This window comes from Podarcis bocagei, assembly GCF_964188305.1.
Source record: "Podarcis bocagei genome assembly, chromosome: 5".
Taxonomy (NCBI): domain Eukaryota; kingdom Metazoa; phylum Chordata; class Lepidosauria; order Squamata; family Lacertidae; genus Podarcis; species Podarcis bocagei.
The window spans coordinates 2,304,701-2,323,055 of NC_138129.1; the positions used below are offsets into that span (position 1 = coordinate 2,304,701).

The window sequence follows — 18,355 nt, forward strand, 5'->3', positions numbered from 1 at the left end:
AGCCCCCAAGGTCACATCTAGGGAGCTTTATGGCTGAGTGGTGGGGATTTGAACCCTGGCCTCCCAGGTCCTAGTCTGATACTATTACACCGCCCTCACTGCCAGCCACCCACCCACCCACGGCTGCTCCCGGAAGCCTCCATGATCCCTCGTTTCGGCCATCGTGTCAGCGCAGAATGCCTTTTTAAAAAAGCTTCCTGCATGCAGGTTGTTAAGGAACCTCTTTGTGGTGCTGGCGATGAGCAGACCAGCCCCACCTCCCAGTGAGAGCTGGATATGACCTTGTGGGTCCTCTGCCTATGTCTTCCTGTGCTGCCCTAGTTTATTTTCCTCACTGCACTCGGATGTCAGTAATTAGGGGGCGCACACATACAGCTGATGTTTATGAGATTGTTTCAGGGGGTGTTGCTTTTCAAGGAGGGACAAGACAGACAATAAAGCCTTCCGGCTTCCTCCCCACGCAGGTGTTCAAGCGGCACAACCCGGGTGCGGCAGAAGAGCAGGAGATGATGGAGAACCTCTTTGACTCCCTTTGCTCCTCGCTGATGCTGAGCTCCAACCGGGACCGTTTCCTGAAAGGGGAGGGGCTGCAGCTGATGAACCTCATGCTCAGGTGAAAACTGGCGGACATGAGACATGGTGCCTGGCCCCTTGTGGCAGCGAGACCTTCCTCCCCACAGCTCCCCCCCCCCCCAGTATATCCAGGAGTTGGGTATTAGTACTAGCATTATATTCATTTCGATCCCTTCTTTTTCCCTGACCAGGGACTCAAGGCTGCTCACAGCTAAAACAGAAACATAAAAACATAGTGGGCCGAAAACAATCATTTAAGAACAATTAAACATTGACAGTATGTTCCTGTGTATGTATGCCCTGTTAGAATATACAGACCATTACAATAAAAACAGCAAAGGACCAGGCCTTTCGTTATAAACAGTCAGTTCCCCAAAGCCTGTTGGAACAAGAAAGCCTAGGACTATCTTCTCTAGGCAGGGAGTTCCAAAGCTTCCTGATAGCAGCCACCACCGAGAACGCCCCTTTCCACATCCCCACCAGGTGTGCCTCTGAAGGTGGCAGGGCTGAGAGAAGGGCCTCTGCCAAAGATCTCAAAACCCGAGCAGGTTCATACGGAATAATACGGTTCTTCAGATGGACCTAAGCCGTATAGGGCTTTATAGGTCAGAACCAGCACTTTGAATTGTGCTGGAAACTGACCGATAGCTGGTGGAGCTCTTATGGCAAGGAGGATATCTTGAAAAGAGGATTAGGCAGCTGCATGGAGGAGAGGGCGATGGAGAGGCCGATTAGCCAGGATGGGATGCTGGATGCTTGTGAATAGCAGCTGCCAGAAGCCACAGGAAGGGAGAGTTGCTTTGGAGCTCCAATCCTACTTGTGCATTTCGCATTGGGACATCTCGTTGTCCACTGTGAGGACAGGATCCTGGACTAGGTGGGCCATTGGTCTCATCCAGCAGATGTTCTTCTTAAGTACTAGACTGAAGGCCTGTATGGCGCCCTGAGATGTTGATGGTGGTCACTGAAGGCTGCAGGCCCATTTGGAGACGCCTCCCTCTGCCGCCAGCTCCTGCTCTCCCAGAGATGTTTTCATATACAGCAGCAAAGGCATCTGTGCAAACGGCTTGTGCTTTGGGGCGGGGGTGTGTGTGTGTACTGGACTGAAGGCACCCCACATGGGCCTTTATTCGGAGCCTTGTGGTGTTTGTGAGGGAGGTGGGTCTGAATGGCAGCCCACTTCCTCTCGGTGTACACAAGACACACGCTTGTCACATTAGACTTCTTTGTCTTTTGCATGTCCAAAATTCACAGCTGGAATCAAAGTGCTGCCAACCAGGCTTTGTGCTGGAGGCTTTTGCTGGCCGCTCAATCATTGTTTCTTGCCAGTCCCACGAGTGGCTATGGACAGACATTCTGTGGAGGTAGATAAAAAGCTCTGGCTCTCTTTTTATCCCTGCTCCCCCCTTCTGTTAACCCTGCTAAGAGTGAGCCTTTTTAATGAAACGGCTTCTGGACCCTCCTCCCATTTTTTTGTTCCCCTTTGCGTGCCCAAGTCCCAGCCTCGATGCCTTCCTTGCCCCCTCTGGCTTCCAGCTCTCCTTGCCCGTCCCCAAACCGCGCCCTGCCCAGGGCTTCCTGCCTGCCCGCTTGCTCTCTCGTTCGCTTTCCCTGGGTGGGCTGAGCGGCGCAGAGAGGCGGCTGGCAAGTGCTGGCTGGCAAGAAATGATCTATTCCTGCAGACTAAGGCTGGTAATGTGCAACGGCAGCAGCAGCAGGGAACTGAATAAATAACCAGGAACGTGGATTATTATTCAGACCGGAGTGCTGAGTTTTCTTAAGGCTAATTAAAGCAAAGCTGCAAAGCTCTGAAACCCTGAACAAGAGGGAGGCTTCTCTCTTCTCTCTTCTCTCTCTCTCTCTCTCTCTCTCCCCCCCCCCCCCGCCTCCTGGATTTCCCGTCCTTTTCTCCTCTGAACGCTAAGCTTGCACGGCTAGCCTTGCAGAACTAATCACCTGGAGTCCTTGAGCCATATGGGTGGGACCTTGCATTTTAATTTTTAATTTTTTTTAATGGCTTCCCTTCCTTTTTGGGTGGAGTGGGGAGGGGGCTGTGCTGTTCACCACCCTTCTCTTCCCTGGTACTAGCTGGCAAATAACAACAAGGAGAAAATGTCTCCCTGGACGCAGCTGCATTTAAAAGGAGCTCTGAAGGGCAAAGCGTAAATAAACCAGCAGCCCCATCTGTTGCTGCTGCTGCTGTAACACCTCTACCTCCACCATAGAATGGAGTGGGACGTCTTTTTCCCTGATAGGGATGGCTTAGGCATGGCGGTGGCGGTGTGTGTGTGTGTGTGTGTCATGCATAACCCAGAATGTGCAGCCATTTCCCATTGCTGTATTCGTGAGTCTTCAGATGGCACAGCGTCAAGGCCTCCAAATACTAAAGGCCAGGGCACAGCCAACATGGTGCCTCCATATGCTATAGATTGCAGCTGCATCATACTTGGCCGTTGGTTGGGACTGACTGCAGTTGTAGCCCACAGAATCTGGACCAAATTATTGCAGTGTTGCGTACTTGGGGTTGCCCTTGAAGACGACTCTTGAAACTTCCAGCTGGTCCAAGATGCAGCGGTCCGATTGCTGACTGGGTTGCCTTCAGAACCCCTGCATTTCCTGTTCTAAGACAGTGACATTGGCTGCCAGTTCTTGCCCCGTTCAATTCAAGGCACTCACTCTAGTGTTCAAAGCCCTAAAGGGCTAGGCCCCAGGGACCCTAGAGACTGCCTCCTTCCCTGCAAACCCTCTGGGGTTTTGAGATCAGCAGGGAGAGCCCCATTGTTAGTTCCAGCTCCCTCAGAAGTTTGGGGAGGAGTTAGTCTTGGAGAGGCATTCTCTGCAGCAGTCCCTAAGTTGTGGAGTCCCCTTTCCACAGAGGTGCATCTGGCTTCTTTACCCTACAGCTTTTGGTGACTGCTGAAAGTGCACCTCTACCCCTACCTTGGACACCTGAGATACGTGTTTTCAGGACCTACCCTTTTCCTGTAATCTGTTTCATTTTAAATCTGAATTTTAAATGGTTGTGACCTGTCCTGGACCTGGTGATGAAGGGCAGATCATCATCATCATCATGGTATAACTTGACCCAACCTCACCTCCTCCTCAAACTCCACTAGCTTCAATGAGAGACTTTGCCACTGGCTAGAGCTGGACCTGGTGCAGCAAGTTGTGAAAATCTGGACTCTAAATCTTCCATGTTCTAGAGGGGAAGGAATTAAACTCCAGCCTATATCCTTCCCTTCATGCCGGAGGAATGGTCCATAGGTTAGTGGTGAAATGCATGCTTTGCACACAGAAAGGCTCAGATTAAATCGCTGGCGTCTCCAGCGGAAAGCATCTTTGGCCGCTGGTCATGGGCAGGAACCATTTCTAGATGGCCTAGGAGAGCTCCTCTCGCTTGAAGAAGACAGCTTGATGAATCATAGAATCATAGAGTTGGAATAGACCACAAGGACCATCGAGTCCAACCCCCTGCCAAGCAGGAAACACCATCAGAGCACTCCTGACATCTGGTTGTCAAGCCTCTGCTTAAAGACCTCCAAAGAAGGAGACTCCACCACACTCCTTGGCAGCCAATTCCACTGTCAAACAGCTCTTACTGTCAGGAAGTTCTTCCTAATGTTTAGGTGGAATCTTCTTTCTTGTAGTTTGGATCCATTGCTCCGTGTCCGCTTCTCTGGAGCAGCAGAAAACAACCTTTCTCCCTCCTCTATGTGACATCCTTTTCTATATTTGAACATGGCTATCATATCACCCCTTAACCTCCTCTTCTCCAGGCTAAACATGCCCAGCTCCCTTAGCCGTTCCTCATAAGGCATCGTTTCCAGGCCTTTGACCATTTTGGTTGCCCTCCTCTGGACACGTTCCAGTTTGTTCCAGTTTGAGTCTGACTCTGCACAAGAATATAAGAGCCCTGCTGGACCAGGCTGGGGCATCCTGTTCCCACAGTGGCTAATTCACAGGCAGGATTTGAGCACAAGGATACCCTCCTCAAAGTGGTTTCCAGCAACTGGTATTGCTGGAATACCAGTTCCACTGGTTTTACTAACATCTAGAGTGCACTGAGGTTGCTTGTTTCAGTGGCAAGAAAGCAATGTTTTCTGGAGTGAATGTGGATCCTGTGAACTGAAGGGGGCCGGGGCAGTTAGGAGTGCCTCATCCGTATGGAGATGGGGCACGTTCTCTCCGTGCAGGGCAAGGGGAGGCCGCTGGAAGGAGCTGCATCATTTTTGGTCCAGATTTGAAGAGTCTGCATGGGTGGGATTCCTGTTTGCTTATTCAGCAAGGGACGTGGGGAGGGCCTTTGCCCTCGGACCACCTTCCTGTAAATTGGATGCGCCCCACGCGAGGAGGAGGAGAGAAGGCCAGGCCAGGGAGGAGGCGAGATTGCTTGCTTGCATGTGTGCACTCTGTTCCATCAGTGGGGAGCGTATTTGCCTTGGCTGCAAATGAGCAAATGCAGTTTGCAAGTTGGTGGCCTCCAACTGGAGGTTTAGAAATGTCACATCCAATTAAGGTCTCTCCCCAAGCACAATTCAATTTCTTTCTCCAGATTGGGAGCTGCCTGAGGCTTCCAGGAGAGAAAGTGAGGTGCCCTTCTGAGGCTTGCAGAGAGAGAGAGAGAATCGCATTGTCAAGTGCCTTGGGAGCATTGTCACGAGACTTATTACACCCCTTCTTGTGTGGAGGAGAAACCCTCCTTCTCTCAAGCAGCTGCCTGGGAAGGCCTCACCCTGTATTTATAGCAAGCAGGGAATGAGCTTGTCTTGACTTTTAAGTGCCAGGAAACACATGGGGGAAATGGAGACACATATTGTGTGGGGGGGAGAAGGTTCGTAAAGCTTTTATCGGCGGGGTGGGGTGGGGAGGATCTCTTGCAAAGCCATTTGTGGTCGCTTCCCTTGACCACCTTTGCTGGCTGCAAGAGGGTTGTGGGCCCAGTCAGGAATAACGCATGAAAGTCAGGAGTGTGTTTGCATGCAGAACGCACTGCAGCAGCCCCTGCAAAAATATTTCATTACGTCTCTTGTTTTCATGTCACATCAGCTCCTTGGAAACCCGAAAATTAATGTGTATCTACTGAAATTTCCTTTCAGCACAGCCTCACGCTGTGTTTATCTAGCAGAATCAGAGCCTCGCGCCACTGTTTCCTAATGCGCACCCTTCTGCAAACATCCTGCGATAACAGTCCTTTGGTGAAGTGACTTTGGCTTCTGGTACCCTGCTTTGGGGGAGTTTCTTGGGGCCTTTTGTCTTCCTTCCTGACAGGGACAAGGAAGGGAGTTGCCTGATGGGCAGGGTTTGACAGCAGTGCTTCTGAAGACCAGTTGCAGGAGGCCACAGGAGGGGAGAGGGCTGCTCTTGTGGTGGAATCCTGCTTGTGGGTTTCCCATAATGGGCATCTGGAGGCTGGGTGGCAGAGGCCACTGGCTTGACTTAGTAAGCTCTTCATATGTTCTTGGTCATTTGGCATCAGTGTCCTGTGGGTGCCTCTGGTCATTCTTCCATAGATTGCCAGGATTTCAAGGTATCTGGGGAGGGAAGGAGGGGTTGGACCCAGCAGCTGCCGTTCTCACCTCTCTAATTCTGGAGGTTAGACTGCCACACAGGGGCTGCCCTTGACTCCTAACAGCTTCAGAGCATGTAGCATACAGTCCGCCAAGAGTGGTTTCTGGATGCTTTTTGAAGTGCTCTTCGGACGGCCTCCTTCCTGGAACCCTCCGCCACCATCGCCATCCCTGTGGCTGTCCTCTTCTCCATCTTGGAGGCTGATCCACCTTCACTCTCCTGTCTTCTTGCATAACTTGTGACTCACCAAGCCAAAGGCAGCCCACTAGCTGTGCTTGGTGACCTGCTGGGTGCCTAATATATCACCACCCCCATTTCTTTCAGTTTTGGACATGTAGCAAAGCCAGGAGGTTTTCTGAGCCTTCACATGAGTTGTGCTTGGCCTGGTGGGCTTCCAGGGCCAGGAAGTTGTCAGTGCAATGAGTTTGTTCCTGGTCTTTTTAAGGCCCAGGTCAGTCGCTCGTTTGGTGAGGCTCCCAGGCTGTGGTGTCTGAATTAGTTCTCACCCAAGAGAGATTTCAATAAGCCCAAGATGAGACTAAGATAAACTGCTTGCCCTCTAGTAGAATAAATATTTCAAATAAAATCAACCTGAGACAGTCCAGTCAAACAGCTATTGATCTCTACAAGCCTGAACTTAAACCCAATGAATATTCCAGAGATCAGCTCCCTGCAACCTGCCTAAATGCTGATCAATATGCAATTACTTCCCCCGAAAAAGGAGTCCTGAAGTTCTCCAGCCAAAACCTGAACTTTATTTTTTAGCCTTTTATTATTGCTGCTTGCAAGGTGAAGGAGAGCTGGATGTGGCAAGGGCAGGAGAGGGAGGAGGAGGTGAGTGGATTACTTTCCACAGCAGGCTCCTTCCTGCAAACGTTCTGTGCTGCCCTGCTGAGCACTCAAAAGGGTAGCCTGTGAAATGGGTTCATCTTACAGTGACGTTCTATCCAAGCATCAACTCACTTGGCCTGCTCCACCGTACAAGGTTCAGATTTCTTGGGTAGCTTTCTTTATCGCTTTACATTGTGCTCCCCTTTGAGACATCTTGTGAAAAGGGGTGTAGAAATTTTCTCAGTAGATGAATCAGGGCAGGCTTCTAGTAAAGCAGCTGGCAATGTGGTTGCACATTTAAGTTGCAATAATTTACCTCTCGGTTTACCTCTTGGTGTTAAGATCTCAGAAGTGGCTTCACCTACCTCGGAGAATTTTTGTCGGGATAAAATGGAGGCATGGAGTGTGAGGTGTGTGTGCTGCCTTGAGCTCCTTCTCTAGGGTGCAATTGTGGTTGGTTACTTGGATGGATGGCCGTCTGCCAGGGATTTCTGTGTTGCAGGGGGGTTGGACTAGATGACCCTTGGGTCCCTTCCAACTCTACAGTCATGATTCCACAGACCTGCAATCTAACACATACTCTTTGTGCCATCATATTTTGCATTTCCCAGCCCCTCTTTTGCATCATTTGCATCCCTGGCTGTGAAACACGCGGCAGAAAGGCACTCTGGGCATGGGCAAGTTGGACAGCGCATTATGGAAGGGCAGTGGTGGTGGAATTTATCCTAAAGACACTGCTCTTTGCCGCTGCCATGTGTGCAATCTTAATCCTGCTCCTCTTCCTCCTTATGCCTTCTTGGCTTCCCTCGAGGCTTCCCTACACAGCACAGGGCAAACAGGATGTCTTACGTCTGCCTCTGCCTTTGGCAAGGCAGCCCTGTGTTCTGGGATCAAGGAGGCAAGGAATTGACCCTCCTTGGCTGGGCCCAGCGTGAGGCTGTGCTGGCCTCTTTAGCGTCGTGTTGGAAGGCGTTGGCTTTGACTTACAAGAAGCTGCCAAGATTTGTTCATCCTCTTTCTTCCCTTCCTCTCATCTGCTCATGTTCCAATTCAAGCATCTTGGTGGCTGTTCTTCTCTTTTGGTTTTGCTTTAGGAATTTTGTTTCTCCAAATCGGATGCCCGCCCCCGAACAAATTGGGAGTTATGCTTTGCTGAATGGAGCTGTGTCGGCAATCAAACGCCCGCTTCCTTGCATTCTCTTTGTTGGCATGAATTTCAAACATACGTCCGCAGTGGCATTTTGCAGCAGCATTTTGCGAAGTGCCTGTTTCATTCCCTGCTGCTGGCAACAGCCATGGAAAAAGGCAGAAAATCCTGGCTGATTTGCTTACTGGTGTTCTGCATTCACAGGCCAAAATGAGGGCTGAGTTCCAGCTTTGCTCTTGAACACAGGGAAGAAAAACACACATACACCTAAAATAATTAAGTTGGTTGCTGGTAAACTATTGTGGATTGCTGGGTTCTGTGGGTGGGTGTGAGAGGATGGCATCCTATAAAGGGCCACTTCACATATTGCATGCTTTAAGCGTATGTTTGAAACGAAAATGTGAAACGGAATTGAGCAGCTGTAAGAGCCTGAACGTGGCTTCTTCCTTTCCTCTATTCCCCATTTCTGCTTCCTTGCACACACATGTAGCTGCCATACAAGAAATATGAAACATTATTAGCGGATCAATATGGCTATGAGTAGGGAGTGCTTCCCCCCCTTGACATATCCATTGCGCCTCATCCCTCTTGCTAGTTACAGCTGTAAGAGGGGAGACCCAGTCCCCGTGTACGAATGGTCAATAAAACAACAAGAACACCTTGTGCGAAATAAATTTGCACTCTTGTTTCAAGTTTGAGAATTAGACTGTAATCGTGGCTGGCTTCCATCCTCCCCCGTACTGGGGATACAGCTTACAGGAATCTCTCTTGGCTTCAGAAAGGGAGGTTGTGTGCAGTTGACAATCCAGGTTCTCTCGAAAGGTTAGCCTAGCCTTCCCTGACCTTGTGCCTTCCAGATTCCGGCTAGGGCTGATGGGAGTTGTAGACCAAGCCATCTGGATCAGGTAGCAGGTTGAGGAAAGCTGGAGTAGTGTACGAAATCGAGCTTTGGAATTGAAAGGGTTCCAACTCAGGCACTGAGATGGTTGGGGGCTGTTCTGGTTTTCCTTATACACAGTTGTACTTGGAACTGGGAGACATGGGTCCCGTCTCCATCATGTGGTTGTTGTGCAGGCTTGGTCTAGTCACTCTCTCAGCTTCTGTTTCCACATCTGTGAAATGGGTAGAGCATTGATCTGCCCTATGGTTGCAAGCACAATGAAGACTGTAAAGCACTAAGTAATAATAATAATTTATTATTTATACCCCGCCCATCTGGCTGGGTTTCCCAAGCCACTCTGGGCAGCTTCCAACAGAATATTAAAATACAGTGGTCTGTTAAACATTAAAAGCTTCCTTAAACAGGGCTGCCTTCAGATGTCTTCTAAAAGTCTGGTAGTTGTTTTACTCTTTGACATCTGGTGGGAGGCGTTCCACAGGGCGGGTGCCACTACCGAGAAGGCCCTCTGCCTGGTTCCCTGTAACTTGGCTTCTTGCAGCGAGGGAACCGCCAGAAGGCCCTCGGAGCTGGACCTCAGTGTCCGGGCAGAACGATGGTGGGGGTGGAGATGCTTCTTCAGATATACTGCACCAAGACCGTTTAGGGCTTTAAAGGTCAGCACCAACACTTTGAATTGTGCTCAGAAACGTACTGGGAGCCAGTGTAGGTCTTTCAAGACCGGTGTTACGTGGTCTCGGTGGCTACTCCCAGTTGCCAGTCTAGCTGCCGCATTCTGGATTAGTTGTAGTTTCCGGGTCACCTTCAAAGGTAGCCCCACGTAGAGCGCATTGCAGTAGTCCAAGCGGCAGATAACCAGAGCATGCAACACTCTGGCAAGACCGTCTGGGGCAGGTAGGGTCTCATCCTGCGTACCAGATGGAGCTGGTAGACAGCTGCCCTGGACACAGAACTGACCTGCGCCTCCATGGACATCTGTGAGTCCAAAATGACTCCCAGGCTGCGCATCTGGTCCTACAGGGGCAGTTACCCCATTCAGGACCAGGGAGTCCCCCACACCTGCCTGCCTCCTGTCCGCCCAAAACAGTACTTCTGTCTTGTCAGGGTTCAATCTCAATCTGTTAGCCGCTATCCATCCTCCAAATTGAAAGTGCCAAATGATGATCAGTAGTGTTTTTAAACAGAGGTTGGGTGGCCATCTGTCAGGGATTCTTCAGCTGTGATTCCTGCATTGCAGGGGGTTGAACTTGCTTGCTCTTGGACAAAAATACCGAAATGGTGACAAAACTGATTATTAAGATAGAACCAGTGACAAAGGAAACAGAAGCGGTGGAGGTCTTGATGCAAGGGCTGGAGGAACTTTTTTTAGAAAATTGGAAATTGTGATTGATATGAAGAAATACCAGGAGACACTAAGGGCATATATGGATGGCATGGGAGGTGGGCAGGAAATATTTGGGAATGCCTTGGTGGCTGAAATGAGGCAGAAATTACAGCCTCTGAGACTAAGAGAAGACTGTGAGGAAGGTGAGCAGGATTTTAAATTAGACTTAACTGATAGTCGCCTTCCAGTGAAATTTAAATATGCCAAAGTTAGGAAAAAGATTGGGAAACAGTTATTATATATGTGCAAAATAAATTAATTGATACACTGGCAGGCTCAGATTACACACTTGCAATCAGCAAAATTTGGATAAAATTAGAAGAAGAAGAATTGACGAAGTACAGTGGTACCTCGGGTTACATACGCTTCAGGTTACATACGCTTCAGGTTACAGACTCCGCTAACCCAGAAATAGTACATCGGGTTAAGAACTTTGCTTCAGGATGAGAACAGAAATCGTGCTCCGGCGGCGTGGTGGCAGCAGGAGGCCCCATTAGCTAAAGAGGTGCTTCAGGTTAAGAACAGTTTCAGGTTAAGAATGGATCTCCAGAACGAATTAAGTACTTAACCTGAGGTACCACTGTATGCATAAGGAAATGCAGAAGAATTTTGTTAGAATCAGAAGAAGAACTGATGAAGTATGTGTATGAAAATGCAGAATTTTGTTAATATAAGGAACCAGAAGAGAGAATGGAGAGAAGTCATGAGGGCTAAAGAACATCAAAGATAAGGTTTTGAAATGTTTTTGGGTATGGGGGCATTTTTGTTTTTGTTTTTTGTGGTTAATTGTGGAAATTAACTTGAAAAAAACCAAATTATTTACCCCCAAAAAAGAACTTGATTGATCTTGGGGCTCCCTTCCGACTTGCAGATTTCTAATTCTAACTGTGTGAAAGGCTTTTAACTGGATTGGTTTCTTGCCTACTGAGGTGCAAGCAAGTTTCTCATTCATTGGTGCTTACTTATGCGGTGGACCTTAAAGAGCAGGTGTGCCCTTTTGCAGTTGGTGCAAGAGGAAAGGAGGCAGAGAAGTTCACTGTGTCTCAGTGGCCAACCCAAAGTAGAGAGTGCTCCGATCCTCTCTCTTCTGCGGACTAAGACTGAGCTTTGTTGCTTGTTCATTATTGTGTGCAGCCTCATCCTACTGGTGGAGGGAAACCTTCTGTACCTTGTGGCAAAGTGCATTGCCCAGTTCACTGACAAAAGTCCTTCTGCTTCTACAGAGAGAAGAAAATCTCCCGGAGCAGTGCCCTGAAGGTTTTGGACCACGCCATGATTGGGCCCGAGGGAGCAGACAACTGCCACAAGTTTGTTGACATCCTCGGCCTTCGGACCATCTTTCCGCTCTTCATGAAGTCCCCCAAGAAAATAAAGAAGGTTGGGACCTCCGAGAAGGAGCACGAAGGTAGGATTTAATCCCACACAGGCTGCCTTGCTGACCATGAACCCTTCGCCAGCCTCATAGTTTGCAGTGCAGCCTCAATAGACTTGCACAGCCAGGAAGCGCTTGTAAGGCTGAGTCGCTTGCCAGCGTCTCCTCCTCTCTGGCTGCTACCAGCATGGCGGTTAATTAGCTCCTGCATATGTGCATGTGAGCCAGCCGTTTGAAGCTGTCTCTTTGATGCCAGGCTCTTTTGAAAAGAGTAATGAGCCAACTGCAAATGTCACCTCCAAAGCCGTGTTTTTTCCTGGCTCCGCGCACTGAAGTGTGACGTGAACATCAGGCGTCGCAGGCACAAACTGCTTGTGACTCTCCTGTGTCCCCCCTCCACCCCTTTCTCGGTTTCCTTCCACCACCCAGCCGCCCGCTCCCTGGAGGAGATCCAGAATCTTCACCAACCTGATCTGCCGCTGGTCTCGGCGCTGGCGCTGCCGCTACTGCCAAGGGGTGGAGACGCAGGCAGGAAAGGCCGACCCTCCTGTGGCAGGCAGTGGTGAATGAAAATGACTCACCACTGGCTAGTGAGGATTATCTATTAAACACACACACACACACAAACCAGGTAGACAGTATTGTTTGTTGCACTGAAAAAACGAGTGCCGCAAAAACCACAGCAGAATGCACGTTCCAAATGGAGAGATGGGGTGTTTTTTCCCCACCCTCCTTACTTCTCCAGAGCAGAACATAAGCTGAGAGATGTGTGTTTTTTCTGCCTGCTGGAAAAGGAGAGGGCAGGAGCCTGTGCTGTGATGTTGGCAAGATTGCACTTGGGGGCGAGGGGCGGCGGGGGGGGGGGGTGTGTGACTGGTTCAGCGAGCAGCTGTTTCCCTGCTGAAAAATGTGCCAGTGGGTGAGCTGGTAACAGAACATTTGCTTTAGAGCACCAGCATTAGGAACGCGATAACGTTATATTAATGAAGGCAATGGGTTGGCAAGACACGTTTTCACAGGGATGTAATAGCTGCCCAGTTGAGCTTCTGCGCCCTGGATTCTCCGCTGGGAACGGGTGCAGAGAGGACTCCAGGCAGAGCAGCAGGAGGCTTTGGAAAGCTGCCATCATGGATGGTAGCCTTTGAGGTGGGAAGGGGAGGCCTGCTTGCCACACAGAGGCAGCCAATTCTGTGTGGCAAAGTGGAGTTTTCACTTCCTTCTGAGATGGGGTGGGATAGAACCACGGGAGGCTTGGCAGGGGTACAGCTTTCCTTGCACCCAGCATGCAGTTCACCACCCTGGTTGGTGAACGAGGGCGTCCAATGGGTGAAAGTTGTTACAGGGGAGAATGGGTTAGTTTTGTTTCCCAGGCCCTGCCTGTCTCTTAAGGTTCCCAGGAAATAAGCAGGGCAGGATTCACAGAATCTAGGAGTGGACTTGATAGACTTAAAATAGTGGATTTTTTTTTTTTAAGTGGGTTCAGTTTTCTTTGTTTTGCATCACTGGGCAGGTGAGTTGTTGAGATTGTAGCAATTCCAGTTAATAGAGATGTTTAACCGGCCTCCCTAGAGCTTGGCTGGCCATTATACTGATGAAGGAGTGTGTGTCTGTTTACGTGTGTGTTTGTGTGTGGTGCAGCAGTTTCACATCCTTCCCAAGCCACCCCTGATTTCTCCTTGTGCTCAGACAGCCCGGCAGGGCTGTAGGCATAGATGGCTTGAGAGGGTCTCTAGGTCTAGCCGTTTCTGAATCTGAATCCTGTGCCCCACACGAGCCACTGGTGGGCCATTGTTTTCCCCTGGGCCCTATATTTACAGCTGGACCATCTTCAGCTCAGTTGATGTAAGCAATGGATGCAGAGCTTGCCCCCTGCTTTGTATGCGATCCTGTAGTGTCCACAAACTATTTTTGTCTTTAAAAGTTACAGTGGAACCTCGGGTTACGTACCGTCGTCCTTACAAACGTTTCGGGTAACGAGCTCCGCTAACCCGGAAGTAGATGCTCCTGGTTGTGAACTTTGCCCCGGGATGCGAGTGGAAGTTGCGCGGTGGCAGCAGCAGGAGGCCCCATTATTAGCATAAGCGCACCTCATGTTAAGAACAGTTTTGGGTTAAGAACGGACCTCCGGAACGAATTGAGTTTGTAACCAGAGGTACCACTGTATACAACTAACACTGGATGTTTGGGGGCCAGCCCAGCTTAGTGGTTAAGAAAGAGCAATCTATCAGAATAATGCCCATTTTGGGAAGGCAAAACTCTGAATTCTCTGGAGTTGTTAACCCCGGTTGACCTGGTTTCTCTCCAGTGCTCAGATTTGACCCCCTTGTATACTGTAACAGGGAATAGAATGGCCCTAGTGAAATCGGGGGGGGGGGGATGAAAAGGAAGGCTAATTGTGCTACAGTACAAGCATATTTACAAGCTCAAACCAGCTGGCCATCAAGCCCAATGTTCTCCTGCCTCTAGCAGATGTCACTCAGAGAGCCCTCCATGCTGATTAGAGACCTCTGGGCTCAGTTTGTCCCTTGGCGTGTCCATCAACTTAACCGCTTTGGTCTGCTCTCATCTGTCCTCATCAGAATTACTGTACAGCGCAGCCCACAAAATCTCCCTCCTTCACAGACCCCCATACCCTCCCAGACAGCATCTTCAAAAGACCAGCTGCAGGATTCTTGCATGCAAGATCTCATGCCACTGTCTCCTCCACTCCCAAAGACCCACCAGAACCTTCCTTTTGCATTCTTGACGGTATTTGCTTGCAAAGACAGGTGTCCTGGTTTACCCAGGCATTCCTCCTGGGTTGCATGCTATAATGAACCTCAGTCTCATTGCGCCTAGTAGATGTTCATTGCTGACCTCATGGGTGTCAGGAAACACCCAAATTTCAGAGGACATTAAGAACAGATTGCAGCACCTTTTCCCTCTTCTAGCAGCGGCCTCTTCATTGCCTCCTTCCTCCTATGTCGTCTTTCTGTTCTTCTCGTACAGAATTTAAGATCTTAAGTCACCCTGAGTCATGCTCAAACTGTGCTTTTGGCACCACCCTTGTCTGAAAAGTTGGTAAACAGGTGGTTACTGAGAAAAGACATGGTTCAGATATGGTAAAGGCTACTCAGAGTCAGTACTTGCTCTTATTGTTGAAGCCTTAGTCTTGGAAAGGAATTGGTCTGCGTTGGTGGTCCTTGATGAATGAATGGCAGCTCGATAGGATTTTGTGTCTATAAAATCAGCTAGCAACACCACCCACTGGTAAGGCCATTATTATGAAGATATCTCACCTGCCCTTCACTCTAAGTCCCTAGAGCAGATAGCAGCAATTTTTAAAAAACGCTGTATTAAAAACAGTTCAAAACTAATTACAATCACAAGAATAGGCTGGCTCCTAAAAACACAAATCCTCGGCTGTCGGAGGCCATTGTAAAGAGGTCACCCTCAGCATCCGCCAGGAATTTATATGATGTGGGGAGGGTGCTCTGGTCTTGCAGGTATTTGGAGCCTGAGATGTTTAGGGCTTTAAACCCCAACGTGGGCATCTTGAATCTGGCATCGCTCCTTATCGCTGTTCCTCTTCGGAGTCAGCTTTTCCTGCTTAATCAGAGCCTTTGGGATAGTACCTGCGTGCAACACCTAGCTGGACCCCGAGAGGTGCAAAATCCTCCATGTGCTAGGCACCTGTTTGTGCGTATACATGTGTGCATGCCACCTACCCTTCTGAGCCAGAAATCTCCAAAGAGGATTTTTTTTCCTGCCAGACTATAAAGCCTTAAACACTCAATGCCATTTAAATTAAAGAATGGCATTAAGCCGTTCACTAACAGGCACTTTGTGTTAAACAAGGATTAAAATGTGTGTCTTGATGGTTTTTGGTGGTGTTTACAAAATCTCACCACTGAGCTTGGATCTACTTCGCTTCAAAATTCCTCCAGCATCCCTGCCGGCTCTAAGCACCTCTCCCCACCCCTCCACGGGCCCAGTATTCATCCAGCCCCTGTGCCCACACCCTCCACGCTTAGGGACCTGCGTGGTGTGATTCTGCAAAATGCAGAATTTGAAAGCGGACCCAGAAATCGGCACCCGAAAGAAAACTCTGCTTCAGAACAGCCGCTTGATGTTTTTGAAAGCCTGTTCCCAGGAGCTGCGGCAAAGTGCAGGCAGAGAATACCTTGCAGAAATCAGAGCGTGATGGAGTAGAGGGGGCAGGTGAGGAAAGGAAAAAAGAAGAAATGAGGTAGGTCAGCTGAGCAGCAAGATCTGGCATCAGCAGGGGGAAGGAGGTCTCTTCCATGCTGCTCAGAGCTATTCCCCCTACCCTTGGACCAGTCGAAGCAGAAACTATTCTTTCAAACGAACAAAAAATATACGCCTGCATTTGCTTCAAGGCATGTGCTTTCTACAGGTTACAGAAAGCTGGCTTTTCTTGGTGAGCAATTTGAGCGCTGCAAGGGATGTTGACCAGGCCAGGCCCTTAGTCCATCTAAGCCCATTAGTGTCTGTTCTCACCATCAGCAGCTCTCCAGGATCTCAGGCTCAGAGGGGCTTGGCTATCCCTGCTTACTGGAGATGCTTGAGGTTGTGGACTGAAGACAATAAGGCAAGACCTTCAGCCATCGACCTCTGGCCCTTGCATACTTCCTTCAAATACATTTCAGCGTGGAGCAAGAACGTAAGAAGTGCCTCCTGACTCAAGCCAATGGTCCATCTAGTCCAGCATCTTGTTCTCACAGTGGCTGACCAGTTGCCTCAATGGGAAACCAGCAAGCAAGAACCTCCTGCGGTTTCCATCAACTAGGATTCAGAAGCATTGCTGGCTCCAGCTGGGAAGGCAGAGCAGAGCTGTCAGGGGTTCAGGAGCAGAGACGCAGAGAAGGGAGGAGACAGAGAGCGAGGGGGAGGAATACGAAGGAAAGATGAGTGGGGATGACGAACCGAGATCGCCGAGCTTATCCAGTGAGTCCGAGGATTCCCAGAAGGGAGCGCCAGCGGTCAGAGCAAGGGGGGAAAGCAGGGGGGCACCCCAGGAAGAAGGGTCCAGAGAGGAATCAGAGAGCAGCAGTTGGAGATCGGGACCCACGTACCCAGCCGGGAGCAGCGGGGAGAAAGGGGACCAGATAGCGGGTTCCGGAGGCTTTCAGAAGGAGGGAGGGCATGAGTCAGGAGTAGTCACGCCCACCTCGGGGAGCGACGAAACGATCAAGAGGAAGGTTGAGAGTTGGGCGCGCGCGCCAAGTTCAAATGTAGCGGAAGCTGGCGCAGTAAGCAGCCCAGAGAGTGAGCCAGGTCCCAAAGCCCGCCGCAAGGAGGCGGAAGGGTCAGGGGGGTCCGCGTCAGAAGAGAGTAGGAAAGAAGAGACCCCGGGGGGCAGAAGGACCCAGAGACGGAAGGAAAGGCGCAGGAGGTGGAGCAAGGCTAGGGTATTAAGCTGGTGTGCTAGAGGCGGAGACTCAGACGGGTCTTCGCCGGTCTGACCTAGAAGAAGTAGGGCTGCACGTTGCAGTTTGGAAATGGAACCTGTAATCCAATAAAGACTCTTTTAACCTGAACGCTGGCTAACGTGGTCCTATGTGAGCTGGGACTGAGTGGCAGCCCTGACAGTAAGACCCGTCTCCTTAAAGCTTCGGACACCTGATACCTCGCAGCGGAGGCAGAAGCAGCGAGAGGAGGAAATTGGTGTTTGGGAGCGAGCTCACAACGGTTGGCAGAGATGACGGAAGCAGAGAAAATTTCAGCGCTGCAACAGGCAGTGACCCAATTGAACGCGGAGGTACAGGCATCCAAGAAAAGGGAGGAGGATGCGGCAGCCGCCTACAGAGATCTCCACGCCAGGTTTGAAGCATTGGTTAAGCATGGGCAGCCAGGACCCAGACCGGAGGGGGTTGGGTTGGCACGGAGAGCAGGAGGGCTTGTGGCTCACTTCGATGGGAATTTACAACAGTACCCCAATTTTCGAGCAGACGTAATGTGCGCACTGCAACTGCTGGCGAAAGACTTTAGGGATGAGGAAGAGAAAGTGGGGTTTATACTATCCCATTTGCATGGGGATGCTAAAGCGTGGCTACGCAATTTGTGGAGGGATAAAGATCCGGCGCTTCAGAATGCAGATGCCTTTATCAAAGCGATGGATGCATGCTTTTTATCTACCATTGACGTGGATCTTGCCCGACGGGAGATTCATGGACTGAAACAAGGGAGGGCGAGCGTACGCCAGTATCACGCCCGCTTTTTTGCGCTGGTCAGTGCCTTGGAATGGGACCGGGATTCGCCCCCAGTCAGAGACCTATTCTGGGAGGGTTTGAGCAGTGCTGTTAAAGACGAAATTGCGAGGGGGGAGAGGCCCCGGAGCACGCAGGAGGTGGTCCAAAGGGCGCTGACTGTGGGGGTGAGGCTGGAAGAACGTCCGTGGTGCAGAGACGAAGGACGTGGAGGGCGCGAAGCAGCGAGAAGTTTCTCTTTCGTTCCCAGGGAAGCTGCGCGTGCGCAATCCACACCTCCGCCAGGAGGGGGAGTGGAACCTATGGAGGTGGGAGGCGCCAGGGCTCAGTCAGCTACCAGAGCCCCTGCACCGGCGGCAGTCAAGACTAAACC

General features: G+C 50.3%; 1 protein-coding gene across 1 annotated transcript in view; it reads left to right on the top strand.

Moving 5' to 3' along the window:
- CTNNBL1 (catenin beta like 1) overlaps positions 1-18,355 on the top strand; it is a 94,110-nt gene that overhangs the window by 38,948 nt on the left and 36,807 nt on the right. Inside the window, exons 10-11 of the mRNA XM_081196419.1 lie at positions 465-613; positions 11,625-11,806. Of these exons, the coding sequence (XP_081052545.1) occupies positions 465-613; positions 11,625-11,806 (331 nt within the window). The remainder of the gene's footprint in view (positions 1-464; positions 614-11,624; positions 11,807-18,355) is intronic.